This window comes from Neofelis nebulosa, chromosome 2 (assembly GCF_028018385.1).
Source record: "Neofelis nebulosa isolate mNeoNeb1 chromosome 2, mNeoNeb1.pri, whole genome shotgun sequence".
NCBI lineage: Eukaryota > Metazoa > Chordata > Mammalia > Carnivora > Felidae > Neofelis > Neofelis nebulosa.
This window is the reverse complement of record NC_080783.1, coordinates 45,212,669-45,238,721: the sequence shown is the minus strand read 5'-3', so window position 1 is coordinate 45,238,721 and position 26,053 is coordinate 45,212,669. Positions and strand designations below refer to the sequence as shown.

The 26,053-nt window shown below is 39.0% G+C and overlaps 3 protein-coding genes across 4 annotated transcripts in view; all 3 read left to right on the top strand.

The window, feature by feature from the left end:
* The first annotated feature begins 1,039 nt into the window (after window positions 1–1,039).
* Window positions 1,040–5,787, top strand: ASDURF (ASNSD1 upstream open reading frame). Its single transcript, XM_058711531.1, has 4 exons — window positions 1,040–1,234; window positions 3,391–3,444; window positions 4,660–4,735; window positions 5,552–5,787. Exons 1-4 carry the CDS (start codon window positions 1,145–1,147, stop codon window positions 5,620–5,622), a joined length of 291 nt encoding a protein of 96 aa, XP_058567514.1. The 5' UTR covers window positions 1,040–1,144; the 3' UTR covers window positions 5,623–5,787.
* ASNSD1 (asparagine synthetase domain containing 1) lies at window positions 5,663–10,396 on the top strand. Its single transcript, XM_058711439.1, has 3 exons — window positions 5,663–7,132; window positions 7,407–7,588; window positions 10,031–10,396. The coding sequence occupies exons 1-3, from the start codon at window positions 5,663–5,665 to the stop codon at window positions 10,314–10,316; spliced, it is 1,938 nt and encodes a 645-aa protein (XP_058567422.1). The 3' UTR covers window positions 10,317–10,396.
* Window positions 10,397–13,437: 3,041 nt separating this feature from the next.
* The window catches only part of ANKAR (ankyrin and armadillo repeat containing), a 70,768-nt gene continuing 58,152 nt past the window's right edge, over window positions 13,438–26,053 (top strand). The window contains exons 1-4 of one of the 2 annotated variants that reach the window (XM_058711349.1): window positions 13,438–14,115; window positions 16,178–16,821; window positions 23,449–23,886; window positions 25,279–25,442. In XM_058711349.1, coding sequence (XP_058567332.1) covers window positions 16,221–16,821; window positions 23,449–23,886; window positions 25,279–25,442 — 1,203 coding nt within the window. In that variant the 5' untranslated portion in view covers window positions 13,438–14,115; window positions 16,178–16,220. The remainder of the gene's footprint in view (window positions 14,116–16,177; window positions 16,822–23,448; window positions 23,887–25,278; window positions 25,443–26,053) is intronic. The other variant, XM_058711358.1, reaches the window with a different exon arrangement.

Sequence of the window (26,053 nt, the reverse complement as noted above, 5' to 3'; positions counted from 1 at the left end):
TCAATCCAATTAATGAAGGAACATGTCAAAACAACAGAGTTTATTAAAAATTAGGCATATATTAATAAATAAATCATTAACTGCAAAGTTAGATGTAAAACTGATTAATTTCTTACAGAACAATCAATCACAACCTGCGGCATTATCTGGTCCACCAGATAGAAATTATTTGCATCTCTGCCACAAAATTTACAAGTTAACCTCTGCTCCTGCATAATTGTAAAATAGCCCAGTCAATAGAAAATAAAGTTCAGAAAAGATATTAAAGAACACCTCTTAATCTCTTGCCTGTTTACAAGGTTTGGATAATTTTTCTCATAGGAGACACTGTAAATATTGCATGCAACATACTTATACTAAAAATTTATTCATTTATCAGAAATTTATATTTAACTAGGCATCCTATATTTATCTTTTTTTTTTAATTTTTTTTCAACGTTTTTTATTTATTTTTGGGACAGAGAGAGACAGAGCATGAACGGGGGAGGGGCAGAGAGAGAGGGAGACACAGAATCGGAAACAGGCTCCAGGCTCCGAGCCATCAGCCCAGAGCCTGACGCGGGGCTGGAACTCACGGACCGCGAGATCGTGACCTGGCTGAAGTCGGACGCTTAACCGACTGCGCCACCCAGGCGCCCCTATTTATCTTTTAACCCTAATAAGTAGTTAGCAAAAATTTTACCAAGTCTGTAGGGTTCTGTTGCCAAAAATGTTATCTATTAAATCTATGCCTAGTTTCATATCCTTCTTTGCCTAGATAATAAATAGGAAGTGGTATTTTTACCGCTCTTCTATTCTTTCTATTTACCACCGGGGGGCGCATATAACTCACAATCCACTGGATTCCAGGTCGTGTGGTGACCACAGGAGCGTTTCCAAGTCGGATCCGCTAGGGGACCGTTCAGATACCACTCACATTTCGCGAACGTCCTAAGCAACTATGCGCACGCGCACAACTGCTCCCAAGACAGAGCGGGTTTGCGCAGGCGCTCTAGCAAATGCGCAGCCGCTATCGGTAAGACTGATGGGAAAGTGAAAGGAAGGGGGTGGGGGCCGCTGGGAGCGCGCATGCGCTGAATTGGAGCCTGTTGGGTAGTGGGAGCTAGTGGGGTGGCGTATCCTGAGTTCACCGCACTCTGTGGAGATGCCCAGCCGTGGGTCTCAACCCGAGGACGGCGCTGCGCTGTTCTCTGCAGATAACTCGACCCCGCACAAGGAGGATCTTAGCAGCAAGGTGAGTGTAGGACGAGTCGCGAAGCTTCGGACTGGGCTCTGCTTGACTCCAAAGAAGATACACCGCGCCACATGGCCCGCCCTCGACTTTGCCCTGAGTCTTAGCATTTGGCAGCCACAGTTAAAGGGAGATCGTGAAATTTGCCCCAAGAGTAGACCCATTTGGCAGTGGGACAGAGGCTTGGTTGAGGTCTTTTCTCTCTACTCTTTGTAAACCATTAGAAATACGGCCCGCCCCAGATCCGGATGCTACAGTATTTCCCATCTCAGAAAATGTCACCACTATCCATTCAGTTGTCCATGCCAATAACCTGGAAGCCATTCTTGACGCCCATCACCTACCAGTTCTACTTCTGAAGTTCATTTCAAATATATCCCTTCATCACAGTGTACGCTCACCATCCTAAACGAGCCATCTTCATCCACCATCGGGAATCTTCCATAGGTTTCCTAACCAGTCTCTCCGCATCCATCCTTACCTTCTTCCTATCTATTCTCCACTGTAGCTAGAGCAATGATCCTGAAACGTGTATCTGATGGTCACTGTTCTACCCAAAAAGGTTGGGGCAGGGGGGTGGTGCTAAGCAATGTAAATCTTAACTGCCATAAACAAACAAAATCTTTAAAAATATACTGGAGATGGGAATGGTTATAGCCATTCAGGTATTAGATGTCCTAGATTTTACTTTAGTTTTGTCCTAAACTAACAGTAACATCTCAGGCAAGTCACTCATCTCTCCGTATCCGTTTCCTTGTTTGAAGTAAAGTGAAATGTATAATGTACACCTGTCATTCCTAAAATGAATGGGGAAGCACTGTTCAAACGTAAGTCTGAAGGTTATACAAATTTGGTCTTGGAATTCAACTCAAATCTAGCCAGTTACTACACTGACTGGAGAGACAGAAGGGTACACACCCATAGGGAGTGAATTTTCTTTTTTTTTTTTTTTTTTTAATATATGAAATTTATTGTCAAATTGGTTTCCATACAACACCCAGTGCTTATCCCAAAAGATGCCCTCTTCAATACCCATCACCCACCCTCCCCTCCCTCCCACCCCCCATCAACCCTCAGTTTGTTCTCAGTTTTTAAGAGTCTCTTATGCTTTGGCTCTCTCCCACTCTAACCTCTTTTTTTTTTTTCCTTCCCCTCCCCCATGGGTTTCTGTTAAGTTTCTCAGGATCCACATAAGAGTGAAAACATATGGTATCTGTCTTTCTCTGTATGGCTTATTTCACTTGGCATAACACTCTCCAGTTCCATCCATGTTGCTACAAAGGGCCATATTTCATTCTTCCTCATTGCCACATAGTAGGGAGTGAATTTTCAAACCACATACAACCTACTCCAATTACTACCATAGCAAGCCATTTATGCTGATGTGTGACAGATCTGTGAGGTGTGTGAGGTAGGACAGAGTTTATAAAACCTGCTTTTAGAGGCACTGATAACACAATGTAATCAGTCATGTTCACAGTATATCTGCCCTTACTGAAAAGAGTTAGAAATTCACTTCCACTTAGTTGTGCCCTAGCCTACTAATAAAAAGTGAGGCCTAGTTCAGCAGTGCCAGCACTGTGCTAGTCTTTGAAATGTAAAGAGGAATAAAGCCAAGATGGAAAGTGATAACACCTTAACAGCCCCAGGTAGGTCATTTAGTACTACTTGTTTGTTCTGCATGTGTGGCTGCACTATTTATACATGAATCATGGAAACCATTGATATTTGAGAGGGAAGAAAAGTAGCCTATTCCTTATGACATTTGCTATTTGTAAAAAAATAATAATAATAAAAATAAAACATAAAAGAAGTCATTAAAAATACTCTTGGTGTTTATTGTCTATTTTAAATAAAAGGTGCAAACTTAATTTAGTAACTCTGGTCTTTGCATGAATGCTGGTTACCAACACTAAACCCTCTGTCTGGGTTCAGTGGGCTTTCTGACACCTATCAAGTATAATCACTGTTTCCTTTTTCAACTTTCCCCCAGGCGCACCCTCACACACTGCTGTTGGAAAGAATCTATATGTTCACAGACTGCCCACCTGGATAGTCAGTAAATTATAATCCCATATCCCATCTCCAATTTTAAAGGGCCCTCAGTTGAACATACTTGATAGCCTCTGATTTAAGAAGTTTTTCTTTTATTTCAATAGATTAAAGAACAAAAAATTGTTGTGGATGAACTTTCTAACCTGAAGAAGAACAGGGTGAGTTATTAGAGTAATTCTGAATTGTATGTGGGAGAGTTGGATTGTATTAACTATATACTAAAGTTACAAGAATTATATCTAAGATTTATATTTACATTAAAATTTGCAAGATGTCAGCATTCTTTTTAGTTACATTGCAAAAGTGAAAAGTGTCCAAGATTTTATACACATACGTACTTATATGTTAATTATAGTTGATAATATTTTATTCCCATCATATACAATTCACATAACCTTTGAACCAAAAGGTACTAATTATACAATGTAAGCACTAATGGTATTTATTTTATACTTGAATTTGGTGTTTTCTTTTGAAATAAATAACCTTAAAATATATTAAGGAGACTATGCCTTTAAGTGCACGTGGATAGTTGTTGAAAAACAAAAAGGATAAATTGCTTCTCTCTTCCTCACATTTTTTACACAAATCTGCCAAATATTTAACATGGTTATTTAATGACAATTCCATTAATGTATCTATAAACAAGCAAGCTACTGCTTTATGTGTAGTAATACTGTCAAACATTACATTTTAAAGTTCAGGAAGAAATTATTTTGAGCCCTTTAAAATATTTGATACTGACAGGTTGGTTAGCCCTTTCTGATATTGTCACTTAAAGGAATTTTAGAACTTAAGTCACACCTGATACAAACTTTCTAGAGGGCAAGTTGGCAGAGTATATCAAAGCCTTACAACTATGTAGCATTTTGACCCAGTAGTTCCCCTTATAGGAATTGATACTTATGAATCATGGGATTATACAAAGATTTAGTTACAAAGAAATTCATTACAACTTTGATTTCTAAAGTTGGTTATACCTTAAATGTCTAAAACATGAAGACTTAACCAAATAAACTGTAATGTTATACCCATACAATAATGTTGTAAAAGAATGTTTATTGATAACAGAAACTGTTCCCAATATGTTGTTCCTTGATAAAAGCAAGTAATAAATCTGTATTTATAATAAGAGCCTTTTTTGTTCAAGAAAACAATATGGTATATACAGAAAAAATATTTCACTTCGGTGTTAATGGTAGCAATTTCTAGATGGTAGAATAATGGGTGACTTTTGTTTACCTGTAATTTGCTCAGGTATTGTTCTGAATATATGTTACTGGAGTTCAGGAGTATATACTAAAAGGGTTCAGAGTTTCAACATAACACTTTTTAGATCAAATCATAATATTAGCCTAAATTATGTTTTGCAGAAAGTATATAGGCAGCAACAGAACAGCAACATATTCTTTCTTGCAGACCGAACCGAAATGCTTTCTGAAAGCAAAAGTAAGTTTATTTGGTATATTATATAGAAATGCATGGAAAGTCTTTTCTAGGCTTTCTGTAGAAAATAATAGTAGTGCCTAAATTATATTGTCTATCTGAATGTTTAAATCTATATCTGAAGATTGGATGGTGATATAGATATAAGTAAGATTAATGCTGTGGTTTGGTTTTCTTCAAGTTAGCCTAAGAGTGTTAGAAAGCTATAATTATTAATGTGTGCTTTAGAATTTTAGATAGATCTAGGTATGAAAATTTTCTACAACTTTCTCCTTTTATGACTTTGAGTGAATTACTTTGGGACTCAAAAGTTTTGTGGGATTTAAACAAGAAACGGAAAAGAGAACCTGGGTGACTCATTTTGGTTAAGCAACCAACTTTGCCTCAGGTCGTGATCTCATGGCCCCTGAGTTCAAGCCTGCGTGGGGCTCTGTGCTGACATCTTGGAGCCTAGAGCCTGCTTTGGATTCTGTCTCCCTCTCTCTGTCTCTCTGCCCCTCTCCCTCACTCTCTTTCTGTCTCTCAAAAATAAATAATAAAAGTTAAAAAAAATTTTAATTAAAAAAATAAATAGGAAGGATGTATAAAGTTCATAGTCCAGTGCCTAGGCCAAAGTAAGCATTTAATAAATGGAAATTATTTTCCTAAAAGTTAAACATTGTCATCAGAAGCCTGTTGTAAATGATTATTCACACTAACACAGTGCATACACTCAAGTGCTTTGATCTTGGTAAGTAGCCTATGTTCCTCTATGAATTACTAGGTGAAGGTCCAAGAATTTTTATTTTACTTGACGTATCTTCTCCCCTCCCCCCACAGATATATTGGATGAACTGAAAAAAGAATACCAAGAAATAGAAAACTCAGAGAAGACCAAAATCAAGAAATAATATTTTATTTTAGCAAGAAATAACTTGATTTCACATAACAATGTGTGGCATTTGCTGTTCTGTAAGCTTTTCTGTTGAGCATTTCAGCAAAGATTTGAAAGGGGATTTACTGTATAATCTTAACCGACGGGGACCCAACAGTAGTAAACAGTTGTTAAAGTCTGATGTTAGCTACCAGTGTTTATTTTCTGGTCATGTCCTTCACTTAAGAGGTGTTTTGACTGCCCAGCCTGTGGAAGATGAAAGAGGCAATGTGTTCCTGTGGAATGGAGAAGTCTTTAGTGGCATAAAGGTTGAAGCTGAAGAAAATGATACCCAAGTAATGTTTGATTATCTTTCCTCTTGTAAGACTGAATCTGATATTTTGTCAGTCTTCTCAGAAGTCCAGGGTCCTTGGTCTTTTATATATTACCAAGCATCTAGTCATAATTTATGGTTTGGTAGGGATTTTTTTGGTCGCCGTAGCTTGCTTTGGCATTTTAGTAATTTGGGCAAGACTTTCTGCCTCTCTTCAGTTGGTGCCCAAACATCTGGAGTGGCCAACCAGTGGCAAGAAGTTCCAGCATCTGGAATTTTTAGAATTGATCTCAAGTCTCCTTCCATTTCCGAATCTGTGGTTTTAAAATTGTACCCTTGGAAATGTATTTCTAGGGAGAATGTTATCAAAGAATGTGTTAATAGCCTGACTCAAATTTCAGCAAACTTGCCAACATTTGTATCAGTGGTAGCAAATGAAGCCAAACTCTATCTTAAAGAACCTGTTGTTCCTTTAAATATGACGTTGCCACAATCTCCATTTGAGATTCATTGCAGTAACATTGCTAGTGTCCCACCTACCAGGGAAACGCTTCAGGTCTTTCTTACTGATGGACACATGAAGGAAGTAGTTCAGCAGTTCATTGATGTCCTGAGTGTCGCAGTGAAGAGACGTGTCTTATGTTTACCTAGGGGTGAAAACCTGACACAAAGTGAGGTTTTGAAAAGTTGTGATAGGAAAGCAAATGTTGCAATCCTGTTTTCTGGGGGTATTGATTCCATGGTTATTGCGGCCCTTGCTGACCATCATGTACCTGTAGATGAACCCATTGACCTTCTTAATGTGGCATTCGTGACTAAAGAAAAGACCATACTAACTGGTTTTAACAAAAAGAAGAAAAAACAGAAAAATCATTGTGAAATGCCTTCTGAAGAATCCTCTAAAAATGCTGCTGCTGCTGGTAACGATGATGATAGTTCTGATAAACAATTCAGCGTACCAGATCGTATCTCAGGAAGAGTGGGACTGAAGGAACTACAGGCTGCTAGCCCTTCCCGGACTTGGAATTTTGTTGAAATTAATGTTTCTCTGGAAGAACTGCAAGAATTAAGAAGAACTCGAATATGCCACCTGGTTCAGCCCTTGGATACAGTGTTGGACGATAGCATTGGCTGTGCAGTCTGGTTTGCTTCTAGAGGAATTGGTTGGTTAGTGACCCAGGACGAAGCAAAATCATATCAGAGCAGCGCAAAGGTATGGCACAGAATGTCTACTCGAAGAATTTCTGAGACCTAATTTTTACCCTTTAAAGCTATTAGCATTTAGATTGCAAGAACATAGCATATTTTAATTGCATTTAATCTGCAATGCAACATAGAAGACTTTTAAAAATTGGGCATATTTTACTACTTTATGACTTGCCATGTGTTTTTTGTCTGAAGATGTTATTTTTGAGATTATAATTTTTTAAGCTTTTCTTTTGTCTTTATCATATATCATAAATATGGATTTCTGTAAACCGTTACAGGTGGTTCTTACTGGAATCGGTGCTGATGAGCAACTTGCAGGTTATTCTCGTCACCGTGTCCGCTTTCAGACCCATGGAATGGAAGGATTAAATAAGGAAATCGAGATGGAACTGGGTCGAATTTCCTCTAGAAATCTTGGTCGTGATGACAGAGTTATTGGTGATCATGGAAAAGAAGCAAGGTAATTCAGATTAAGTGTTGTGGGTAATTTTGTAAACAAACAAACAAAACATTAGCCTGTGGAGAATTTTAGGTTCCTTTCTTTGGAGACCACTCAAATGAGTAACAGTAGCAACGATAATATGTTGGCTTTATATTACAAACACTGTCAGTCAGAGGGAGAGTGGGGTGGGCGGGGCAGCCAGAAGAGCACTTGTTGTCCAGAGCTCTTTCTGTAAGGAATGTCTTGGCATGACTGTTATTACTACCACAGCGAAAAAGACTATAAAACCGAGGTAGTGAAATGCTGAGAGAAAGTATTTAATGGGTTTGGTTTTGTTGTAAATGTTTACTTTCCTCCCAGCAAGAGCATAGGCCCTACCCCCACGTTTTGCCCTCCAGTGTTAGAGAACCCAGCTTTGTCTCTAGGGACATATATGCATGCTAGATCCATGCTGATGTAAATGCTGGTTCCAGAACTGGATTCCCCTCTGCTATGTGTGTTTTGAACTCAGTTTGGTCATGTGTTGCAGGTTACCTAAAACTTGCCAAGAGATCAAGGCATTTACATATGTATACTTTTTTTTTTAATTCAGGGGTTTATTTTTACCTAACAGTATATTTATGGTGGTAGTGAACAAGTGCTTGAGAATAACTTTTTAAATTTTTTTTTTTTTTAATTTTTTTTTTTTTCAACGTTTTTTATTTATTTTTGGGACAGAGAGAGACATAGCATGAACGGGGGAGGGGCAGAGAGAGAGGGAGACACAGAATCGGAAACAGGCTCCAGGCTCTGAGCCATCAGCCCAGAGCCTGACGCGGGGCTCGAACTCACAGACCGCGAGATCGTGACCTGGCTGAAGTCAGACGCTCAACCGACTGCGCCACCCAGGCGCCCCAATAACTTTTTAAATTATTAAGGATAAAGAAAAATGTGTTATAGTTATAAAAAGCATAAGTTTGTTCAAGTGGGTTAATTTATTAAGTGGTAGTTTATTAAAAGGGTACAGCATGCGAGAACAGGGAGTCCAAATCAGCTTTGCGAGAACATCATAATACACCTACTCTAACACTTCACCATTTCTTACCTCTATTTCAGTTTCTTATATATATTATATAATTTAAATATATACCACAGTATAAAAACTATAAAAATATTTTCCTTTTGAAGGGTGTGTATATTTGAGAGAGAGAGCAGTATTCAGTCCTTTATTTCAGGTAGGTCAGAGAAAAGGGAATTTATTTTATTTAGTAGAACAGTTAATTCTAAAGGCCCCATATGATACCCTCAGGTAAAAGTGCATATGAGGAATGTTTAAACAGCTAATAGAGAATTGTGATTTAACAAATACCCTGATAGTGGGTGGATATAAATAATTTATTACTAAATTATTATACTTTTATTTATTATTTATTTATTATGCATTTGGCACGCTGTTAATTCAGCGATCAATTGATTAGATTATGCTATATATAGATTTGCTTTTGCGATTCATTTTTATAAAATATTTCATATGACGAATGCCTTACCTTTTCCAGTCTCTCCTGGAGCTAAGATAAAATTTAATAAAACAGAAACACTACTGTAACAGTATTGCATATTAAGGAATTGGCAGGAGAGTATTAAAGTATTTTAGGGGCGCCTAGATGCCTCAGTAGGTTAACCATCTGACTTCAGCTCAGGTCATGATCTCAGTTCGTGAGTTCGAGCCCCGTGTCAGGCTCTGTGCTGACAGCTCAAAGTCTGGGCCTGCTTCAGATTCTGTGTCGCCCTCTCTCTGTGCCCCTCTTCCACTCATGGTCTATCTTTCTCTGTCTTTCAAAAATGAATAAATGTTAAAAAAAAATTTTTTAGAAAAAAAAAGTAAACAAAACAAAACAACACAGAATTTTCTAGGAAATCAGGGAAGCCAAAGGGCAGAAAGTTAGTTTTTTAAATCTAATACTTTATTCTGTTATACTGATTTGTCACCATTTAAATGGATTGAATGTAATTAAATAATTTTGATACTGTAAGATTTTACCATAAGTAAACGTTTCACAATTTCAGGATTATAGAGTGCTTCTATATTGATCTCATATTCATTCTCTTTTTATATGATAAAGAACAAACACAGATGGAATAATTGACCTAAGACCATACTTGTTTTCAAGGCACTGCTAAAGATTCCTTGTGAAACAATTTGAGATTATTTCTTACCATAGGCCTAATGTATTTATTTTTTCAGGCAAAATTTATTTTGTAGTATATGTATTAAAATTAGTCACATGAAACATTAGTCAGTGTGATTAAATTTTAGGTGTGAAATTGTGTAAATAACCAGAATATTTTTAATTGAGAAAAATAGTGCCATAAAAAATTAATTTGATGCTATAAATTTTAACATTGAATAAAATGCAAAAGAAATAATCATAACAAATTGGGTTTTTTTATGTAGTGGTTATGTTTATCTGTTTATTTTAGATTTCCTTTCCTGGATGAAAATGTCGTCTCCTTTCTAAATTCCCTACCAGTTTGGGAGAAGGCAAACTTGACTTTGCCCCGTGGAATTGGTGAAAAACTAATTTTGCGTCTTGCAGCAGTGGAACTTGGCTTAACAACCTCTCCTCTTCTGCCGAAACGGGCCATGCAGTTTGGATCCAGAATTGCAAAAATGGAAAAGAATAATGAAAAGGCATCTGATAAATGTGAAAGGCTCCAGGTCATTTCCTTAGAAAACCTTTCTATTGAAAAGGAGATTAAAACATAATATTTCACAATATAAACATTTACTGAATGATGATTATGTAAAAATAAAACACTCAGCTGCTTTATTATTATATAATGTAATGGTTTTAAGGTTCATTACATGAATTTATAATCAGCGGGGCGCCTGGGTGGCGCAGTCGGTTAAACGTCCGACTTCAGCCAGGTCACGATCTCGCGGTCTGTGAGTTCGAGCCCCGCGTCAGGCTCTGGGCTGATGGCTCGGAGTCTGGAGCCTGTTTCCGATTCTGTGTCTCCCTCTCTCTCTGCCCCTCCCCCGTTCATGCTCTGTCTCTCTCTGTCCCAAAATAAATAAAAAATGTTGAAAAAAAAAATTTATATTTAACTATATAGTTTAATATAACCAACTTAGTCAAATTGACGAGAAAAAGAGAATACTTGAAAGAATAGTTGGGATGTTTTAAACTGTGATATCAACATTGCTTTGAGCTCTTACATGGTAATGTCCCACCAGCAACAAAAGAAGGCAGCTTTTACTGACTCTTGTCATGGTAGCTACACCCAGAAATAACTCAATTTGTCATTGTCATCAGGGGCCTGGCTTAAACAGGGCCTTCTTTGGCAGAAGAGAGAACTCAGGTTTACAGAAGCTAAGCAATTTGCTTGAGATTCACACTCCTGAGCAATGCTTGGTACTTCTGTTACATCTCTTTAGGCAGCTCATTTTCTCAGTCAGAACTTGTGACTGTTTTAAGCATTCTCCTGTCCCACACATCTGTGCCTTCCTCTCTTTGCCCCATTCTCAGCTCATGACCTGAGCTTTTCACAGATCAAAGTCATCAGGACAAGAAATGTGTCCATCCACCCATCAAAAAGCTGTGCCTCCACCTGCTTTCTGTATCCCAACCCTTGCATGTCTCGTCAGCCCCTCTTTTATAGGATCCTTCCTATCAACGTTTAAAGGGGTCTGGTCTAACCAATGTAAAATGCACATACCTAGTTCTTTATTTTCCTCTGCTTACCATCTCTTGCCTCCTATCCATACTCCACCCTCTCCACCTTTTCAGCTCCACTCCAGCCTTACATCCACCCACATTAGTCAGTTGTGACCACCATACCAAGGTCACTGGCGTCTATCCCCAATTAGGGCTGACACCCTTTCTGGATCTGTTCAGAGTACTTTGATTCTTTTAATCTTAGTGGGAAAGCAGTTTCAGGATACTGACAAGCAGAAGTCTGTTGGACACTTTCACATGCCCTGAATTTATCCTCTGGTAAATGCAATGTCTAAACCATATTTAAATACTACTTTAATGGCTTTCATCCCTTTACCTGAAGGCAGACAACTTCCAGTATCTATGTGGTCCTGAGCACCAAACTGACATTGCTCTTTATCAGAAGTAGATAAACTAAGGTTTGCCTAGCGGCCTAGATTTGAATATAGTAACAATTTTTAATAATAACAATATAGTTCAACACTAAAAACATCTATCATCTATATTGTGATGACTATGTAAGCAGGCACTACTTTATGAGCTTTACATGTATTGATCCAGTTGAATCTGTAGGGAATTTCCAGGTCATCTCCAGCAGAATACTTGTGTGTAGGTGTTTTGTTTTGTTTATTCCTCAGAGGGCCTGATTTCTTTTTAGAACCTTCTTACTACTAAATTCCATAAACCTGGGATGAGGATCTGTGTTAGTCCTTAAACAATTTTTCCCAAGATTTGAAACAGTTGGAACAAACCATCTAGGTACCTGAGCAAAAAAACTTTTAAGTAGAAGAATTTACCTACATTGTTCATAAGTGCAAACATGCAAATCTCTTAAAGAAGCAGTGATTTTTTCACATCCCCTGCCCTGAACAGCAATCATAAATTTTTAGTACTACCTCCATAGCAGCTGAAATAGTGACATGGTTGGACTAAGAAATTCTGCCCCCAAATGTTATAAAACCACCTTGTTGGCACACTGTGGGAAAGTTGAAGTTATCCCCCTTGAGGTAGCAGCAACAACCAATGAAGTTGGGCATTCCCCTAGTCACAAAACACTTCTCTTGGCTTCTGTGACTAATCTTGGTTTTCATGACAGCTGTCTCTGTGTTCTTTGGTAACTCTATTCTCTCCACCCAACTTTTAAATATTAAATTTCTCAGTTCTCCCATCCTAGGTTCTGAGCTTTTTTTCTCAGTTCTTTCCCTCAATGATTTCAGCCACCCCCTTGGCTTTTGTCACTGCAAGACTGCCCAAATGTATGCATCTGCTGCAGGCTGCCGTTCTAACCCGAGTTGTATATCTACAGCATATATGGCATCTCTACTTGGGTTCTCTTACAAATATATCAAGGTCAGTATGTCCACAGCTGAACTCTTTTTTTTTTAATTTTTTTTCAACGTTTTTTATTTATTTTTGGGACAGAGAGAGACAGAGCATGAACGGGGGAGGGACAGAGAGAGAGGGAGAGAATCGGAAACAGGCTCCAGGCTCCGAGCCATCAGCCCAGAGCCTGACGCGGGGCTCGAACTCACGGACCGCGAGATCGTGACCTGGCTGAAGTCGGACGCTTAACCGACTGCGCCACCCAGGCGCCCCCACAGCTGAACTCTTAATCTTGCCTGGATCTCCCATTTCTCCGGACAAATTTGGGTGCCACCTGGACAACCACTCTCTTTTTGAACACTCAACCCCCATTCAGTCTGTTGCCACTTCATTATTTCTCAAATCCATCCACAGCGCTGCATCTCCGCCGCCACCGCGCTAGTCTGTACCTAGCATCTACTGCCACCAACCCAGCCTAAACTTTGACAATGAAGCTCAGGATCATCAACTCAGCGACCCGGGTGATCTGGCTCTCATCTGCCTCTATGGCCAGTTTTGTGCCCACGTCTCTCTAGTTCTTTACCCAAGGTTTTGTTTCATTTCTCAAAAAGTTCAACTTTCTTCTCAACTGGATTCTTCATCACCTGTTGTGCCCCGTATCTGGAAAGCTATTTCTCCAACTCCACTTGGATAGCTCTTTTTCATCTTCCAGGCTCAGTTTAAAATATCACTTCCTCTGGGCACCCCTTCCGAGCCCCTGGTCTTGGTTAGCCTTCCTTCATGTGCTATCATTACATCTCACATTATCACCCTGTTTCAAAATACTTGTATGATCATCTGTGTAACTGGAAGCACCTTGAGGTTTTGTGTGTCCTGCCCTCCAGCGGTCTCCCAACTCCTGGCACAGTGCCTGGCTCATAATAAACGTTCCATAAATATTTGCTGACTGAAAGAATGATGATGGAGGTAGGATTCCAACTCAGGACTCCTTCGGGGCCTGGAGCCTTCATCTCTGCCACTCTGGTTTTGTGTTTTCACGGAGACAAACCGTGAAAGGGAAAAGTAATGGGGAAGCACGGTGCCCAGAACACGCAGCGGGACTGAGTGTTAAAGAAGGGAGGGGCCGGGACACCTGTACGGAAAATTTAGGCAGTGCCGAGTGACCGCCGAGCGGAGGGAGGCCCTATGCGCGGGCGCCCCCTTGAGGCGCGGCCGGGCTATCCTCGCGCCAGAACTACCGGCTTCCACACGCAGATCTCCCGCTAGAAGCAGAGGACGCCCGGGAGGGTCGACAGAGTGCGCTGAACAAGCAGCCCTCCGCAGGGAGTCTCCTCAGGGAGACTGCCTTCAGATCCCACCCGCAGCGGTTCCCCCCTGCTCTCGCCCACGCGGGGCTCCGGACGGTGGATTCTGGCCCAGGGAGAAGCCATTCGAGACGGCCACCGTCCCTGGCCTCCAGGAATATTCTAAGGACCAGTGTGGACGCAGTCTCCCTCTCCTGGACAAGAAAACAATCATTTCAAAGTAGGTTTCTTCCCTTCCCTTGTCCTTGCCTTTTTCTCGCGTCCATGTGGGCATAGGTCTTGGACAAACCTGGCTTGGCTCTAATTCCGAAGGTATGAAACCATAGGCACATTCTGTAAACCTCCTAGTCTCCATTTCTGCGTCTACCTAGTGGGGATACCAACGCCTATCTCAAAGAGGTGGGTTCTCCAAGTGTCCTGCCCGAATTAGCAGTATCGACATCATCTCTAATCTTTCAGAAATGCAGATTCCCTGGCTCACTCCAACCGACTGAATCAGAAATTCTACAGCAAGTTCCAACAACCTGTTTTAACAAGCCCTAGAGGTTTCGATACAGGCTAAATGTTGAGAATCACTATGTAAGAAGGGCCAATTAAATGAAATAAAATACTATGTAGAAAGAACTGGACAAATAGTAGATGCTCAAAAAATAGTGCTTATGGGGGCGCCTGGGTGGCGCAGTCGGTTAAGCGGCCGACTTCAGCCAGGTCGCGATCTCGCGGTCCGTGAGTTCGAGCCCCGCGTCGGGCTCTGGGCCGATGGCTCGGAGCCTGGAGCCTGTTTCCGATCCTGTGTCTCCCTCTCTCTCTGCCCCTCCCCCGTTCATGCTCTGTCTCTCTCTGTCCCCAAAATAAATAAAAAACGTTGAAAAAAAAAATTAAAAAAAAAATAAGTGCTTATGATCATTATTTTTCCAGGAACAGAAAGGCATTTAGTTACATAGAAGCAGAAAGTTAAGCAGGCTCTTCTTGTCTTTCCTTTTCTTTTAAGCAGGTCTTTATTTTCTTGCTTTAAAAAAAAAAAACTGAAAACAAAACAAATCTACAAAAAGCCTTCTCCAACAAAAAAGGAATAGATACACAACAGTAGCTTCTCTATCATTTCTTTTTGACATACTTCTTAGTGTCTTTTGACTTCTTTTGAAAAGCAGAATATGATTAATGTTAAAGGCATTTTCTTTTAATGTTTATTTGTTTTGAGAGAGAGAGAGAGAATGCGTGGGAAGGGGCAGAGAGATAATGGAGAGAGAATCCCAAGCAGGCTCTGCTCTGATTGCACAGAGCCCTACATGGGGCTCAATCTCCCAAACCATGAGATCATGACCTGAACAGAAATCAAGAGTAGGATGCTTAACTGAGCCTCGCAGGTGCCTCAAGGTTAAAAGTTTTATTATTTTATTTTAACTCAAATTTCAACTTTCTTATGGTGCAATTAGCTTAAGATTGAAAATTGTAATAGAACTACCATGTGACCCAGCAATTCCACCTCTGGGTATTTAACTGCAGAAAAGTAAAACACTAACTCAAAATGATATATGCACCCCCATCTTCACTGTAGCATTATTTACAATAGTTCAGATATGGAGACAACGTAAGTGTCCATCAGGAGATGAATGGATGAAGAAAATGTGGGTAATGTGTACAACAGAATATTCAGCCATAAAAAAGAATGAAATATTGCTATTTGCAACAACATGGATGGACTTTTAGGGCATTATGCTAAATGAAATAAGACAGAAAGACAAATACTGTATGATCTCACTTATATGTAGAATTAAAACACACACACACATACACACACACACACAAGTTCATAAATACAGGGAACAGATTGGTGGTTGCCAGAGGAGAGGGTTGGGGGGTAGGTGAAGTTTGAAGGGAGTCAAAAGTACAGATCTCCAATTATAAAATAAATGAGTCATGGGGATGTAATGTAAAGCATGACAACTACAGTTAATACTGCATTGCATATTTGAAAAGTTGTTCAGATAGCAAATCTTAAAAGTAGGTATCACAAAAAACAATTTTGTAACTATGTATGGTGTTGATGTTAGCTAGACTTATTGTGATCATTTAAAAATATCTACAAATATTGAATCGTTGTGTTGTAGACCTCAAACTATTATTGTATGACAACTGTACCTCAATTGTTAAAAATGTTATTTAAAAAAGACTGAAAATGTAATGGTTGATCATGAAACAACCTAATAAATGTGCAGATTTATTTCTTGAGAAATCTAGCTTCATTACCATGACAAATTTCATTGCCTTTTTCTTTTTAGTCATTGCAGAAACTTCAGAAAGGACACCTGCAATTAATTAGAAATGTTAAGATTGCCCAAAAAAGGATTACCTAGATTTGATCAAATTCAAGATGAAGAAACCTACCTGGAAAACTTATCCGTACAGAGAAATGCTTCTGTTTTTTTTGAAAAATATGATCGGAGTGAAGTACAAGAGTTGCTAACTACTGCCTTAGTCAGCTGGTTGTCTGCCAAAGATGATGTCCGCTCTCAGTTGGACATCCCATGTGGAATTATGAGTCAAATGAATAATGTCAGTTTCTCCACTGCAATCCTTCTGACTCCTGTGGACCCTGTTGCCCTCTTAGACTATAAAGAAGTTCATCAAATTATAAGGGAGTTGGCTGTTGGAATTTATTGCTTTAATCAAATTCCCTCAATCAGTTTAGAAGCTAATTATGATCAGAGTTCTTCTTGTCAATTACCACCAGCTTATTATGATACCAGAATTGGGCAAATTCTGATCAATATTGACTACATGCTGAAAGCACTGTGGCATGGAATATACATGCCCAAAGAAAAACGAGCCAGATTCTCTGAATTATGGCGTACTATCATGGACATTGATCCAGATGGGAAGCCTCAAACAAATAAAGATATTTTTGCAGAGTTTAGTGCAGCAGGTAAGAGAATTTAATATGTTTTATTAGAAGCCATCTTTTTAATTTAGTAATTTATCTTTGGCTCAGTTTTACATATTTAGTCACATTTCTTAAAAGAGATATTTTGAACTCCAAAGAATCTTTTCAATAAACCTTTCATTTTTTTCAATGGCACCAAAATTATGTTTAAGTCTTGCGTCTTTCATCTTAACCTCCAACTTCTGCAGAACAGATCAGATTTCAAATACATGATAAAGAGTTTTCAGTTTATACCTTTTCTTAACACAGCCTAAGTAGGAAAATCAGTAATAGAGTCAAGAGTAGAATTGGAATGCAATGAGAAAAATCTCTGAACTTGAAAACAAAATGATTGCCAGTTTGGTTAGTCATCTATAATGCCATTTTTGTAAATCTCAAAAATGAATGATATGAAAGTTGAAGTTAAGGATCAATGTGCATCAATGATCTAAGCTTTGGTATTTTAGCAGCATTTGGTTTAGTAAGTATTTTTAGTTCACCTAATTTTTAAATTCCTTCTTTTTTTTTTATTTTTTAAAATGTGTAGTTATTTTTGAGACCAAGAGAGGCAGGGGGAGGGGGAGAGAGACAGAGCAAGAGGGAGACAGAGTCTGAAGTGGGATCCAGGTTCTAGCTGTTAGCTCACGAACCTTGAGATCATGAGCTGAACAGATGTAGGGTGCTTAATGGACTGAGCCACCCAGGAGCCCCTTAAATTCCTTCCTTCTTAGGGCCTGACTTCTCTAAAGCCAGTATATTCACAATAGGTACCACTAAATCCTGTGCATCTCCTCAGCATATGTAAATTTTTTATTCTTAAAAAAAAAAAAAATTCCTGTAAGTTCCTTTGTAGCAGGCCAGATGGAATGGAGAGTAAAATGGAAAATGTGTGCTCCAGACAGTATTCCCAACTACTTTCGCTGATTAAACATATCTAATCATTTTCTAAATAGATTTCCAGTTTGTGGGCACAGGCTTAAAGAGAAGTCTCAATTTAGTTAAAAATGTACTAGAATTTCACTTGACTGGAGGAGAGAGCACAGCAATAGATTTTATATAGATTTTAATCTCATTGGAAACTGGAAAAGGATGACAATTTGTCTTCAGGAATAAAATGTCCCTCAGACGCTTCCTTTCTTGACTATTCTGAGAACAAATTTGTTGATTTGTGTATTGCATGTAATTGTTTGCACTTTATGGGGTTGATATTCAAAATATAAGATTTTCAATCTTTATTCAGTGTGTTTTTATACATAATCTTAATATGGCAATAAGTTTCTGCATAACCTTACCAAGGAGGAAAAGAATTAATATTCTCCCCTAATTAGCCAGATTTCCCTTGGCTAAATAGATCTAATAACAGAAGCTTTTAATGGTCAATTAGGTGGAAAAGAACCACTTTTTATCTCTATTGTACATGTAATTGAGGAGAAAATTACCTGAAAAAGACTTTAGTTTGTCAATATAAATCTGGTTACTAAAGCAAATGCCCTGAAAACAAAATTTATTGTTTCTTAGCGTCTCAATAAAATGTGGAAGAATTGTGATCACTTGAATATTTAATACAGTTAATGGTAAGGTAGTTTCATGGAGTTTTCTTATTTTTCCTTCTGTCATTGATAGCTAGATAAAAAATTATACATACACATACAAAATATACATATATATGTTCATAAAGGACTCTAGTTTGATTTATTCGTTTTACAAATATTCACTGAGTTTTTATTTCTAGCTTAGACACAAAAGTAAGTCTGATGTCAAGAACAAGTAAACAGGAAGCTTACATACACATAAGCTCCATGAAAAAGAAGACCCTTACCTGCCCTGTTTATCCCTATATGTTTTGTGCCTAAGATAGTCCCTGATACAAAGTGGCATCAACAGGGGCGCCTGGGTGGCTCGGTCGGTTAAGCGTCCGACTTCGGCTCAGGTCATGATCTCATGGTCTGTGAGTTCGAGCCCCGCGTCAGGCTCTGTGCTGACAGCTCAGAGCCTGGAGCCTGTTTCAGATTCTGTGTCTCCCTCTCTCTCTGCCCCTCCCCTGTTCACGCTCTGTCTCTCTCTGTCTCAAAAATAAATAAACGTTAAACAAAATTTAAAAAAAAGTAGGCATCGACAGGTATTTGTTAAATTGAATTAAATGAATTGAGTTGAATTGAATCAATGAAGAATTAAATGGGAACAGGGGTGTTACACAGCTTGAGGGGATTTCTACCATTACCAGTTGTTCAGATTGGAAATTAAGTCTAGCATGGATGTCCCAGAGGGATTTAATAACTGAACTGAGGGAGCAAGTCCTCAGCAAGCATGTCACAGATAGATAGATCAGCTCAAAGTTTTTTTTTTTTTTTTTTTTTAATTTTTTTTTTTTAACGTTTATTTTTGAGACGGAGAGAGACAGAGCATGAACAGGGGAGGGGCAGAGAGAGAGGGAGACACAGAATCTGAAACAGACTCCAGGCTCTGAGCTGTCAGCACAGAGTCCGACGTGGGGCTCGAACTCACAGACCATGAGATCATGACCTGAGCCTAAGTCGGATGCTCAACCAACCAAGCCACCCAGGCGCCCCTCAGCTCAAAGTTTTGACTAAAGTGTCCAATCAGGATGATGTACAATGACTACAATTGGATGGTCATTCCCCAACCACCACATTCAGAACTATACACCACTGAACACTTCTGAATTTGGGCTAAGACTTAAACCACAGAAGCGCTTGTTTGCTACTTATGCTATTTACTGTATCTACCACTGGACTGCTGTGAAGTTCAAGTGCCTGAGAATAAGATTTGCTTGATGGCAGTGAGGCAGCCTGACTCACCTGCTCTGGGTTGGGTTTTCAGAGATGTTTCAGGCTCTGTAGCCTTACTGTACTAGCAAGCAGTACAGTCTCTTGAAGATGGTATTTCTGTCTCAAAGGTAGTTTAGATAGCTAATAGCTCTCATTTCCATGCAGGGTAATCAACTTCTGTTGAGAGCAGTCTCCAAGAGTAGTGAGTATAAGGCAGAAATTCTCCTCCTGTGGGTGAGAATTATTCAATCTGTGGCGTTGGTGGAGTAAGGACTAATGCCACCTGGCTTGGTGCAGAGTACCATAGGATTGGAGGGTTACTGGCTTCTAAAAGATTATAGCTATAACTGGAACTAACAAATCCCTTCTTGTTGTTCAAGTATTTGAAGTGAGAAGGCTGAAGCAATGAAAAATATTGCCAGTAATAGCTAGTGAATTCCATTCATTTCTGCATTCCCTTGACAGTTCCCTCTTAAAGGACACTGACACTTTGGCATGACGTAGCTGCATTGTTGAAGAGAATATGACATGGTCAAAGTCTTAAAAACATATTTCAGTGTTTTCCTAGAAGTACTATCATTGCTGGTAGTTTACAATCTCCAAGGCTAGATCAGGTAATGTAAATAAATTAAGATGTCATTTTGGTGGTTGATGACACTTCTATCCTGGAAGTTGTCCACTAATCCATTTGCTAATCACTGGAAGACAGCAGGGAACATTGCACAAGCCAGATGATGTTTCTCTGTAATTGAATTGGCCAAGATGTGTCTGGGAAACTAAGTTGCATGGTTTGCCTTTCCTGATCGAGATGATGGCAAGAGCTTTATGAAGAATTTGAGCTCTACAGATGTTAAGGATCAGTAGATATTGATAGTGGTTTCCAATGATGTTTGAGACTTGACAATTCTGACAAAAATTGGGTTTGCTTTTCTTCCCTTTTCACAAAGATTACTTGGAATCATCATTCCCACCTGGCATTTGTCAAGCAAGGCAAGGGCCAGAGCTGAGAGATTTGACTGGTAAAGAACAACAAGCCCTTTTGAGAGTCACATATTTAGGTGGAAACTTTCATCATAGAAGTCAAATTCTGGAGAGTGATCTGGGTTAGAGGTACATACTAAGGAGTCATCCACATATGAAAGTCTGAAAAGCCTTTGGATCATTTGGTGAGAATATCAACAATAATAAGGGACAAGGCCATGATAGGAGGGAGCATGTGTCCTACTGTGTAATTAAGAACAGAGGGCTTCTGGTTAGTGGATGACAAAATTGACTATATCATGTGACTTCATGGCCCACCATCTGGTCTCTTCAGCCCAACTATTGTATCTGAGGCTACCCCAATAAAGATCCTCTCACAGTGATGCTCCTGGTTAACAGGATCAGAGACAGGTAGGAACGTTCTAATCAAGTTGTAGGGGGAGTGGGGGAGCACCCAGAGACTAACTGCCTACATTTTCAGGGATGATATTAAAAATACTCAACCACCAGTACAGCATGATCACTGAGCAATAAGAACAGACATCAGCCATAATGTTGGAGTAGGATCTCAGAGACCTCTTGTTTGTCATAGGTAGCCTTTGCTGGATCATGAAGCTTTCCAGGAGATCCCAGGGGAGGGAGGTATTCAAACAGCTTGGGGCTATAGCAGTTCAGTTTACCAAACAATAAGAAAGGGATCAATATTTTTACAACCGATGTGGCCATACTGATACATGTCAGCTAAATATCAGCTCCAGACAGTTCTACTTAATTCACCTTTCCTGGCTGGGAACCCATGTCTAGACTATTTGTGACTCTGATCCCTTTTTCACTGTATATGAGTGAAGCTGGAAACCTTTCCAAATTCAGTCACTCCACCACCATGTGCCCTTGGGGAAAGTACTGTTACGTTAAAGCACTTTGTAATATTGGCTGTCAGGCCATCAAAGATGAGCATCATACCAAGACGGAGATTTTTTTCTCCCTTACTATGCTTGGGAGTCTGCTGAAGCACCAGCAGCATCAGCATGCTTCAGGCACTGTAACAATGGTGTAGTGCAAACAATGGTATATGACCAAGCAGAATGCACACCAGACCTTTATGGGAACAGGAACAGGTACGGGCTCCCCATCATGCACCACATTTGGAACATCGCTGTGAAATCTTGCACGGCCCAAGTGTCTTTTCTCTTTGATCCGTCGGTTTCCCACAGACTCCCGCCTGGAAGGAGGGCGAGACTGGGGCTAGAGGAGGGGGAGGGGCTGAAGATGTCCCCCTTTCAGCGCGCAGACTCACTTTGCCAGGTTTTCAGCTCAGCCTCTCCTCCCGGCCTTTAGCGGTGCTGCTCAAACCTTTTAGAGAGGAAGGGGAGGGGCTGTGCTGCCTGGGGAAGACGAACTGGGAGTTTCACTGCACCAATTCAGACTTCGAACCAATCTTTTTTTTTTTTTTCCTGCTGCTGCTGCTGCTTGTGTTTCTGCTCCGGGGGGGGGGGGGGGGCCTCCCCCTCCCCCTCCCCTCCTCCTCCCCCTCCCCCTCCCCTCCTCCTCCCCCTCCCCCTCCCCTCCTCCTCCCCCTCCCCCTCCCCTCCTCCTCCCCCGTTCTCCCCCTCCCCCCCGTAAATCTGACATGAAGATCTGTTAGAGATTCTACAGGCTTCCAATTTCTAAGCCTTCCTGACTTTCTGTGGGGAGAACTGACTTGCTGCCTGTTGGCCCCCAGCCACCTCAGGCTACAAAGTTTTAGGCGTGTCAACAATACTCTGGCTTATGTTTAGATTTTTTTTTTAAGCTGTCAGAAATACTTTAATTTCTTTATAATTCCTTAAATTTTGCAAAAAGGAGGTGAATCATAGTGGCCATTTAAAAATCCAAGTGAGGGGTGCCTGGGTGGCTGAGTTGGTTAAGTGTCTGACTCTTGATTTTGGCTCCAGTCATGATCTCGCAGTTCGTGACTTCCAGCTCCGCATTGGGCTCCGCACTTTCAGATCTTCTGTCTCCCTCTGCCTCTCTCTCTGTCCCTCCCTGCGCGGGCTCGCTCTCTCTCTCTCTCTCTTTGAAAAATAAATATTTTTAAAAAATAAAAATAAAAATCTAAGTGTATTCTGCTTTTTTTGGAGGGTTTTTTTTTTTAATAGATTTGAGGAAGGAAAAAGAAGAAGGCAAATTGATGTCTCATTTACACGTCTAAAGCATGTATGTTACAAACGCCACATTTTCTGTGAAGTCATTTTGTGATTCTAAGCAGTTTTCTCAAGCTTAGATTAAGGGTAACATTCTAAGTGTAATTGTCTTTAAGAAGACAATTTGGCAGCAAGGAAGTCCTTAATTTCATCATAAATGGGAAGAAAATGTAACAGGAAATTTGTCGTTTATAATAGAGAAAAATCGAGTTTTAATTCTTATTTATTTCATCACGATTAGTTAGCAGGAAAGTTCTTATTGTATATGTTTAGCTTCAACAAGAAATGTGTAATAATATAAGGCTTGGAAAAGCAAATTATACTTTTGGCCACGTGAGAAACTGATGCCCTGTTTAAAGGGAAATCACATTTTCTTGTTCTTCATTAGTTAACCCTGATTAAATATGGGACTTAGGTTGTTTCCATGGTATGGTGTTTGTTTCCTCCAAAGACAACAGAAATCTATTCTAATTCTACAAGCTTCCATCTTTCTTTACTCTGCTTAGTTAGCACTCATCAACCTGCTTTTCATCTTTAATAATTTTTTTGGCATCTCATCATCACTTTGTCGCTTTAGTAGGATTTCAAGATAAAACCCAGTGTTCAATACACTCTATTTATCCAGAAGCCACATATGATGTTTTCACTATCCAAAATTTTTCTTTTTTACTGTTAAGGTTTGGTTGATATTACAAAGGATCCGGACTTTAATGGAATCTATGATGAAGACATGAATGAAGATCCAACATATGATCCCAACAGCCCTGAAGAAAAAGCTGTTTTTATGAAATATGCTGAAAACATTATGCTAAAATTGACATTCAGTACCATACAAGTTCAACAGTGTGAAAATGTTTTTATATTTGAAACAGCCTATTGGCTTACTAATGCTATAAAATGTAATCAGGATTATCTTGATATTTGTACCTATCAGAGACTACAGCAAAGATTGTATCTTCAGAAAAAGGTTATTCAAAAACACTTTGAGAAGAAAACAGACCTCAGAAAAGGGATAGGATACCTAAAGTTAATATGTTTTCTGACTCCATTTCTACTGAGTTTGAAAAAGAAGATGAAAGTTCCATATTTAGATAGTCTGCTTCCACTTTTTTCAGGTAAAAGTATCACCACAGATCAAATATAAAATAATTATATGTGTATATATATATATATATATATACATATATATATGTTAAATTTATATTTAAATTCAATTTTGTCCGTAGTATTGGAGTCCACTCATGTAACCTAGCTGTAGCCTGTTAGAAAGAAAAACAAAATTTAATGTCTCCTAAGTAGTTAAAAATATTTGGTATATGTACATAGTACTTGGTATACATTTATACTAATTATAAGGGCTATTGGAAGACTTTAAACATGTTCTGAGAAAAATAGGGAAATAGGCCATGTTCATGATGGAACAACACTGTGAATATATCATATCTGATTCAAATTACTCTATCAATTCAATGTACTTCTTTTCAAAATCCCTATTGTGTTTTTCACGAAAGTTTAGAAATTGATTCTGTAATTAATATGGAGCAGTACAGGATCATGAATGGTCTTACATTTCTGAAAAGGAGCTGAAAACATATTTTAAAACTTTACTAATGTGTCAGCACTATTATACACAAATAAACCAATGTAAGAGAAAAAAGCTGAAATAGGACCATACTTACATGGAATTTGACAAGACTGCAGGGCATACTGTTCTTCCCACGCAGATTTACACACAATTTATATATTTTCATTGGTGCCCAAACGTGTAGGTTTATTATGGCAGGAGAATTATGGGAGGATGTCAGCCATATCTGTAATGTTTTATTACTTAGATTATTGGAAGCAAATATGACTGTTAATAGTTAAATCTAGGAGGTGGTATTAGGGTGTTATTCCTTGTACTTTTCTGTACCTTTTACCTTTCTCAAAATGCATTATATACTTTTCATTAATGAAACCATATTCTGCTAACAAGTCAAAATATTGAACAAATCTAATCCTTACTGGACTTTTAGAAAGTTATTTTTTTTAATAAATGTTATATGTGGATTTTATTACTTTCCAAAAAAGTGAGCTGGTTTGATTTTTTTTTTTTTTGGCAGTGAGAGATACCCACCTATTTCTCATTAGTGTCTCTTTTTGCCTAAACCAGCTCAGGTTAAGTTTTTATTTATTTAGCCAAAGATTCTCTGAGGCAGAGTTTCAAATCTTTTCTGACAATTGGAGGTAAGATACTAGTCTTAAGCTCACACATAGAATAATGTTTTAACTAGTCTCTTGAAATGTCTGTACAATGAAACTACAGAAAATGCCCAAAATGTATGATATATTTTCATGTTTAAAATATATACTAAGACTATGATTTTATAGATTGTAACTGCCAAGATTTTCAGTTAATATGGAGTTTTCTTCAGTTGGTTTATGTAAATGAGAATCCAGATCTCCAAAATATGATTGTTTTTATGCTGTTTTCACTTTTTAAATAAAAGTTTCTTTTTATTTTGGAGATGACAAGGTCAAGACAGAGCGAGAACTGCCTCCATTTATTTATGGGCAAGATTTTAAATGCCAGCATTTTCACTACAAAGAGGATCAATATTTTCATGTTCATGGAGGAATTGAATTTGATATCAGCACACCTTCAGTTGAGAATGCTTTGGAAGACTTTAAGGTTTAAATTATTATTGTTCCTGAAATGGTTTGTCATTTCCCAGCGCTTTTATCTCAATCTCCATCCATAAAGGGTCTCTTGCTGGCACAGGCACTAGGCAGCTCTCCAAATGATTATCTTCCTAACTCACTAGTTTTTTCATACATTATGTAACACACATGAATTAAGTCCAACTACCCTAAGGTAGTATGTGAGGTGTCAGAGATAAAATGACAGATAAGCTAGGTACAGCTATCTTCATAGAATTTATAGATCTCAGGGGCGCCTGGGTGGCTCAGTCGGTTAGGCGGCCGACTTCGGCTCAGGTCATGGTCTCGCGGTCTGTGAGTTCGAGCCCCGCGTTGGGCTCTGTGCTGACAGCTCAGAGCCTGGAGCCTGTTTCGGAGTCTGTGTCTCCCTCTCTCTGACCCTCCCCCGTTCATGTTCTGTCTCTCTCTGTCTCAAAAATAAATAAACATTAAAAAAAAAAAAAGAATTTATAGATCTCAAATGGACTATATTTGCCCTAAAATTGTTGATCAAAGAATACAGTAGAAATCCCTCAACATTCACTATACACTTTCCTTGAAGAAATCTTCCATTTTCCTTGAAGATTAGTATTAGAACAGAGA

What these genes read in the sequence shown, in the direction of transcription:
- ASDURF (XM_058711531.1), top strand. Translation starts at nt 1,145, where the DNA reads ATGCCCAGCCGTGGGTCTCAACCCGAGGACGGCGCTGCGCTGTTCTCT. An exon ending in CTAACCTGAAGAAGAACAGG is followed by an intron (nt 3,445 to 4,659) that starts GTGAGTTATTAG and finishes TATGTTTTGCAG; the next exon opens with AAAGTATATAGGCAGCAACA. An exon ending in AATGCTTTCTGAAAGCAAAA is followed by an intron (nt 4,736 to 5,551) that starts GTAAGTTTATTT and finishes CTCCCCCCACAG; the next exon opens with ATATATTGGATGAACTGAAA.
- ASNSD1 (XM_058711439.1), top strand. Translation starts at nt 5,663, where the DNA reads ATGTGTGGCATTTGCTGTTCTGTAAGCTTTTCTGTTGAGCATTTCAGC. An exon ending in CATATCAGAGCAGCGCAAAG is followed by an intron (nt 7,133 to 7,406) that starts GTATGGCACAGA and finishes AAACCGTTACAG; the next exon opens with GTGGTTCTTACTGGAATCGG. An exon ending in GATCATGGAAAAGAAGCAAG is followed by an intron (nt 7,589 to 10,030) that starts GTAATTCAGATT and finishes TGTTTATTTTAG; the next exon opens with ATTTCCTTTCCTGGATGAAA.